General features: G+C 37.5%; 1 protein-coding gene across 1 annotated transcript; it reads left to right on the plus strand.

Annotated features, from left to right (window-relative positions):
* The first annotated feature begins 236 nt into the window (after positions 1–236).
* LOC134615322 (fatty acid-binding protein, liver-like) lies at positions 237–4,588 on the plus strand. The gene is made up of 4 exons (XM_063459821.1): positions 237–355; positions 1,628–1,800; positions 2,484–2,573; positions 4,480–4,588. The coding sequence occupies exons 1-4, from the start codon at positions 289–291 to the stop codon at positions 4,528–4,530; spliced, it is 381 nt and encodes a 126-aa protein (XP_063315891.1). The 5' UTR covers positions 237–288; the 3' UTR covers positions 4,531–4,588.
* Positions 4,589–7,610: the final 3,022 nt, after the last annotated feature.

The raw sequence follows: 7,610 nt of genomic DNA on the forward strand, positions 1-7,610 counted from the left end.
AGTTATTGTGATCCTCCCAAAAGAAAACAAAATATTTTAGGGGACGGTAGTGGGCTATGGATGAACGCTAATGATCGTGACCCAATGGGTCAAAGATAAGACCAAGTTAATGACACAAGTGACAACTTCTAGTAGTAAAAATGTGAATGTATGGGTAGAGCTATAAAAACTGTGACATCATCTCCCCGGTGACGCAGGTAAATGAAACCTGTTAAAAACAGGCAAAAGGGCTAGAACACCTCATTCTCTAGCTCCTTCTCTCTGTGAAGTTGTTGAGACGACTTTGAGATGGCATTCAGTGGAACCTACCAGCTCGAGTCACAAGAGAACTTTGAAACTTTCATGAGAGCCATTGGTAAGCTATGCTATTGCAGGACGTAGGAGCCATAGATTGCGATTCTTTATGTTCTAAGCTTTCAGTTTTCAGCAAGAAAGTGAACGTATAAACAAGAGTAGATATGAGTAAAATATTATTTGAAGGTATTCATTTTAAACTGCAATGAGGAAAAACAGAGCCAATTACTCTCTGTGTCGTGAAACGGATGCTGTACTGCACTCTCTCTCTCTCTCTCTCTCTGTCTATCTATCAATCTATCTTCCTACTACCAGGTGTGATACTATGTACCTGTGCTGTTTTCTGTTGAGATGGCTCCAGTCTGAATTTATTTGATGTGAGAGTGATCCATTACAAAGGTGATCTAAGTAAATATTTTGCTAATTTCTATAGATTTTCTTTGGCTTATTTTACTTTTTTTTAATAGATGATAGAGTTTTTTTTATAGTTGATAGAGTTCACTGGTTATGAAAATTAATCTTTCCCATCTGGTATTATTTTTTATTTTTTGCAGTTTGTGGCAAATCAGAACATTCAGAATAATAAAGGGATTGGATGGAATTACTCCCAAAATAGGCTCCACAGGGAACTAGAATAAATTGACTGATTTTTTTTATTGTTTTGTTTTTTTATTTATTACAATTTACGTATTTTTCTTTTTGTTTTATTTTAACATCATTTTTTACTTAAGTTTGATATATCAAAATTATCACATTTTAAACTCAAGGTCTATCTACTGCCTAGCTGAATACCTTTTATAAAGATCTTTAATAGATCTCAGCTCCAGACTCTTTACCTTTTGTATTGATCACTGTATTTGTACAGTATTGTTCTCTCAGTTGTACAGCAACTGCAGAGTGTGCTGGTGATATCTAAATGTCAGTAATCATAAGAATAATGCTAATAATGTCCAAACTGGTCCCTAAATCTGTCTTATCTAAGGAATTTTAAAAATCCAAACTGCTGCTATATATGTTTTGTGGATACAATGTAAATGTGCATGCAGTTTGCCTTACCAGTTCCACTTTCTATACCTACAGCTGACAATCTGGCAACAAATTCAAAGCTCTTTACTCCACTGTTAAATGAATACATGCCTAAGTTAAAGTACTGCTATTCTAAAAGGCAATTTAATGTAAAAAAAAAAAAAAAAATCAACCATAATTATATCTAATTCGAAGCACATTGATGGTTCGATTAATTTGTCAAAATCATATTATTTCATTAACAAAATTTTAATATTTTGTTGTTGCAGTTATGTGGTCTAATACAATTTGTGTTTTGTTCTTCCAGGTCTACCCGAAGAACTGATAGAGAAAGGGAAGCATGCTAAGAGTGTCACGGAAGTTGTGCAGAATGGAAAACATTTTATTTTCACTGTGACTACGGGACCTAGGGTTCAACGTAGTGAGTTTACCATAGGTGAAGAGGCAGAGTTTGACTCAATAAAAGGAGGGAAGGTCAAGGTATGACAATACATATACAGCCCAGAGTAAAATTTATAACCTAACCTCACCCTTGCAATAATAGTTGTATACAGTCTGGTTCACCAAATTCCATACGTGGTGTCCAGATTCTTAGAGTAACAGCCCGTAAAACGCATCCCAACATTTATTGCCAGTGGACTGGTGGGTTTTCTTGGTGGGGTCTCTTTTGTGCCCTACATAGTCAAATATGATATTACATGACAATCAGAGGTACCCCTTATAAAGAGGACTGTTCTTATCTAAGACACAAACAATACCTAGACCGCTTTTCATAATATTATGTCATTCTTATCTCTGAAACTGTTGGTCATCCACTCACAGCTTGTCCCCTGCCCGGTCAACCAGATTAGGCTGTTTTGGCCATCAGCGCCTAACCCTCACAGTTCTCACTGATTCACTTGAGCTCTAATCTGTACATCATCCATAGATACACTCTCCATATTTCAGCACCATGTAAAAAACATCACAGTTAAATGAGCCCAAGCCAGAAATATTTGAGTGTCTGACTGACGATCACAATGACGATCAAAGGAAATTTTTCCCTGATTTCTATAGTTTGATTTTTAATGTTTTTTCCCCCTATATTAGGGTTAATGGAGTTTACTGGTGATATGCTTGGCAATGAAACTGAATCTTCCATTTCTTGTTTTTCTGTCTTGTAGGCTGTTGTTAATCAGGAAGGGAACAAGCTGATTACAAAACTTGAAGACATCACCACTGTCACAGAGTTGGATGGAGATAAACTAATTAATGTAAGATTATATATTTGTAGTATTATTTCTAAGCAGCCGAGAATAGTGTATCTGTCCAATGTATGTATCTAGAATGTATCTATAGTTCTCTACAATTCAAGTGGCGATGACACAGACCTCTTTTGGAGCCAAGACTCAATAACTTGCAACAATGGTTTTCCTTGTTAACAATGACACAAACACACACATTTCCCATGTATATATATTTTTTCTCAATAACCTCTTTTAGAAAGCAGCAAACATGAATGTTTGGGTAATGTACAGCATCTTAGCTTGTCTCTCTTCGTTTTGTAAGTGGAGAACAAAGAGGGTGGATTACCTTGGCTAGGGCATGGAAAAGTACCAGTTTCTGGTACTTAAGTACTCCTATTGACTAATACAATACATTGACATTTCCTAAACCCTGAGGGTGGGTTATACACTAAAAAGTCAGGGATGGTAAATTATCAAACAAATTGCAAAATTCTGCAATGATTTCCATATGGGAAAAATCACCAAATCCTCTGTTATTTCTCTATTATTTTTTTACAGCTTATAGGGTTACCCCAACGTCCATAACCACTTTGCTTTTTGAAGTGGTCATGGAGGAAGGAAACTGCCCGTGCAGTGTTTCAGCTTGAAACATTGCACAACCAGAGTTAATCTAACCCAGCACTGGATTTAAGGTGAGTAAACTGCATGAAATTCCTTTCTTGGAGCATTCGAGGGGGACCTAAAGAATAATGCCAAATAGGGCATTATTTGTTTGTTTTTATAAAGTTAGAAGGGTTGGAGTAATCAGCGGCAGAACTACCTCTGGTGCAGCCGACTCAGAGGGCCCACTGGGTTACCCATGCACTACCAACGGTGTCAAGCCTCTTGCACATAGAATGTATGTTAACAAGACAGTGGCTAAACATTTATACATAAGTACATGTATGTGTGTGTGTGTGTATCTATGTGTTTGTCAGTGTGTGTATCTAGTCTGTCAGTGTGTGTGTCTTTGTGTTTCTCAGTGTGTGTATTTGTGTGTATCTGTGTGTGTCTGTAGGTGTGTATCTGAGTGTGTGTGTGTGTGTGTGTATCTGTGTGTCTGTCAATGTGTATGTATATCTGTGTAAGTACATTATGTATACGCTACATGCAAACACAGCCTTGCAATCAAACACAAACATTACATACAAACCACCTTGGCTTTTAAATGCCAAAATTATATACGAAAACAACCCTACATTCAACACCAATACTACACACAAACGTAAACTAGCATTTAAACACTGCATACAAACACAACCCTGTATTCAAATTCAAACATTACATAGAAGTACATTACTGCATTTCAATGGCTATGGTACGTACAAATACGTGCACACACACATACTACTTGCAAAATCATGATACAATTCAAACGCACAAATCCTGCAAATGGTAGACCACCAGCTGATATAGCATCATGGGTATTGTACAACTAATGGGGTTTTACCTTTTTAGTTACCTTTGAGCTAGAGTGGGCCCAAAAAAAATTGTTACAACTGTCCCTCTCTACATTAGTTCGGCTATAGGGAGTAACCCTTTAATGTCACACTTAGGTTGTTATTTCATTAAATTTTACTGTGTAGTGATTACATTCAGAATCCTATAGGACAACTTTCTATACGCTAACCAGGCCCTAGTTCAACTTAGACTACATGTGTTTGTTTCCTTAATGTCAATGTATAGTTATTCACCTCTTCCATGATGACGCCTGTACTTTAATAACGATAAGGTATGTAAACGACTTGAGGTTGCCAGCTCCCTTAGAACATGGTCACGGATCTACTGCTTGCTACGATCATTGAATCCTGTATATGGTAATAAAAAAACCTAACCCACATATTTAGCAACATACATTTATTGTCTTGTTTTTTCTTATTGGTTAATTTTCCAGGTAATGACTTTGAAAGATATTAACTACAAGAGAATCAGCAAGAAAGTCTGAAAGAAGAAGAACCTTTCAATATTATTACTAATGAAAAAAATAGAAAATAAAACATTTCCTTTAAAAAAAAAAAAATTGTTTTATTATTTTTTATGCAAATGTTTGATACAAACAAATGCTTAATTTTTGGGTTCCTTAGAGGATCCATACTTATTTGGTCTATAACGTATTGCGCTTCATTTGGTTTAGAATATTCCTTTGCATACTGTATGCTACAGAATCATGACAAGAAGAATGACAATCTAGGAGACTTCCGATCATAATTCTAGACCCGTTGTCGTTAGTCTTTTTTTTTTGTCTTTGTACTCCACAAAATTCATTTTTAAGCCATTTTCCTCAACCTTCATGTTGGGTGCAGAATTGAATTTATGAGCTTCACAAGTTGCCACTGGAGTCCTCTCCCACTCCTCCATGATGACATCACAGAGCTAGATATAGGTGCAGGAAGGTGACTTCACTGGGGTCCACTGGTGACTCAGCCTCATGGGAGTCAGAGTTCCCACTCTGGCTCCCTCCTCTCTTCCTCCTGCGCGGCTCTGTCTGATAGCTGGAAGGAGTGACCGGGGCAGTCACTTCCTCCCAGCACTCTGATGTCATCTCAGGGGGCCCGGTCACGCTGCTAAAACACCGCAGCGCTGATCGGGCCCCCTGGAAATCCATAGCCATCGGGTGGCCCTACGAGCATGGGCCACCCGATGGACACCTTCACGTGTGGACTTGGCAGTTTTACTGTGCGGGTCGGGGCTGCAACACATGGCAGCGGGCACCCGGACCCCTGCGACCCCTGTATGTATGCCACTGTACTCCGCAGATGTGACCAAAATAGTACAAAACAAAAATTTAGCATATAGTCATAATAAAAAAAAAACAGAGTGAGGAAGATGGACAGATTTATAATATTAGGCAGAAGGAGGCTAAGCAAGTTATAAGAGCTTCCAAATCACACACAGAAGAGAAATGGCACAGTCCGTTAAAAAAGGGGACAAAACATTTTTTAGATACATAAATGAGCAAAGGAAAGTAAAACAAGGATTAGTTAGATTAAAAACAAAAGAAGGAAGGTATGTAGAAGAGGATAAAGGTCTAGCTGACTGCCTCAATGAATATTTTTGCTCAGTATTTACAGATGAAAATGAAGGAAAGGGGCCCCAGTTAGGAGTCATTTGTTACATGTGAGTTTACAGAGGAAGAGGTTCTATTTCAACTGTCAAAAGCAAAGACAAATAAGTCAATGGGACCTGATGGAATACACCCAAAGTTATTAAAATCCAAAAACTATTATATAAAAACAGATTTATTTAGCCAATCATTGTTAACAGGAGTAGTCCCAGAAGATTGGAAGTTAGAGAATGTTGTACCCATTCACAAGAAAGGTATTAGGGAGGAGTCGGGCAACTATAGGCCAGTAAGCCTTACTTCAGTAGTGGGGAAGTAATGGAAACCATGTTAAAGGATAGGATAGTTGAACATCTAAAATCACATGGATTTCAAGATCAGAGACAACATGGGTTTACTTCAGGGAGATCATGCCAAACTAATCTTATTGATTTTTTTGATTGGGTAACTAAAATAATAGATCAGGGTGGGGCAGTAAGCAATGTCTACTTAGATACTACTACCTAGATTTCAGTAAGGCTTTTGACACTGTTGCACATAGAAGGCTTATCAATAAATTGCAATCTTTAAGTTTGGATTCCAATATTGTTGAATGGGTAAGGCAGTGGCTGGGTGACAGGCAACAGAGGGTTGTAGTCAATGGAGTATATTCGAAGCATGGGCTTGTCACCAGTGGGGTACCTCAGGGATCTGTACTTGGACCCATTCTCTTTAATGTTTTTATTAGTGATATTCCAGAAGGTCTTGATGGTAAGGTATGTCTTTTTGCTGATGATACTAAGATATGTAACAGGGTTTATGTTCCAGGGCGGATAAGCCAAATGGCAAATGATTTAGGTAAACTAGAAAAATGGTCAGAGTTGTGGCAACTGACATTTAATGTGGATAAGTGCAAGATAATGCATCTTGGCCGTAAAAACCCAAGGGCAGAGTACAGAATATTTGATAGAGTCTTAACCTCAACATCTGAGGAAAGGGATTTAGGGGTGATTATTTCTAATGACTTAAAGGTAGGCAGACAATGTAATAGAGCAGCAGGAAATACTAGCAGAATGCTTGGTTGTATAGGGAGAGGTATTAGCAGTAGAAAGAGGGAAGTGCTCATGCCATTATACAGAACACTGGTGAGACCTCACTTGGAGTATTGTACGCAGTACTGGAGACCGTATCTCCAGAAGGATATTGATACTTTAGAGAGAGTTCAGAGAAGGGTACTAAACTGGTTTATGGATTGCAGGATAAAACTTACAAGGAAAAGTTAAAGGAACTTAACATGTATAGCTTGGAGGAAAGATGAGACACGGGGATATGATAAAAACATTTAAATACATAAAGGGAATCAACACAGTAAAGGAGAAGACTATATTTAAAAGAAGAAAAACTACCACAACAAGAGGGCATAGTCTTAAATTAGAGGGACAAAGGTTTAAAAATAGTATCCGAAAGTATTACTTTACTGAGATGGTAGTGGATGCATGGAATAGCCTTCTAGCTGAAGTGGTAGAGGTTAACACAGTAAAGGAGCTTAAACATACGTGGGATATGCATAAGGCTATCCTAACTATAAGATACGGCCAAGGACTAATTAAAGTATTTTAAACAATTGGGTAGACTAGATGGGCCGAATGGTTCTTATCTGCCATCACATGCTATGTTTCTATGTTTCTATAAAATAATGTCCACACAAAATATTGACACTTTGGGCCCAATTTGGACATTTCCACTTAGGGGTGTACATTAATGGCTGTGTGTTGAGTTATTTTGAGGGGACAGCATATTTACACTGTTATACAGGCTGTACACTTACTACTTTAAATTGTAGCAGAGTATCAATTTCTTCAGTGTTGTCAAATGAAAAGATATAAAAAAAAAATACAAAAATGTGAGGGTTGTACTCACTTTTGTGAGATTGTGTATAAACATTCTTTCACTCATATTATTAAAGAAACACTCCAGTGTTAAAA

The sequence above is a fragment of the Pelobates fuscus genome, chromosome 6 (assembly GCF_036172605.1).
Source record: "Pelobates fuscus isolate aPelFus1 chromosome 6, aPelFus1.pri, whole genome shotgun sequence".
Lineage (NCBI taxonomy): Eukaryota > Metazoa > Chordata > Amphibia > Anura > Pelobatidae > Pelobates > Pelobates fuscus.

Bases quoted from the DNA above. Each gene is read 5' to 3' on its own strand.
- LOC134615322 (XM_063459821.1), top strand. From the start codon at position 289: ATGGCATTCAGTGGAACCTACCAGCTCGAGTCACAAGAGAACTTTGAA. The intron at 356-1,627 runs GTAAGCTATGCT...TTGTTCTTCCAG, and splicing joins AACTTTCATGAGAGCCATTG to GTCTACCCGAAGAACTGATA. The intron at 1,801-2,483 runs GTATGACAATAC...TCTGTCTTGTAG, and splicing joins TAAAAGGAGGGAAGGTCAAG to GCTGTTGTTAATCAGGAAGG.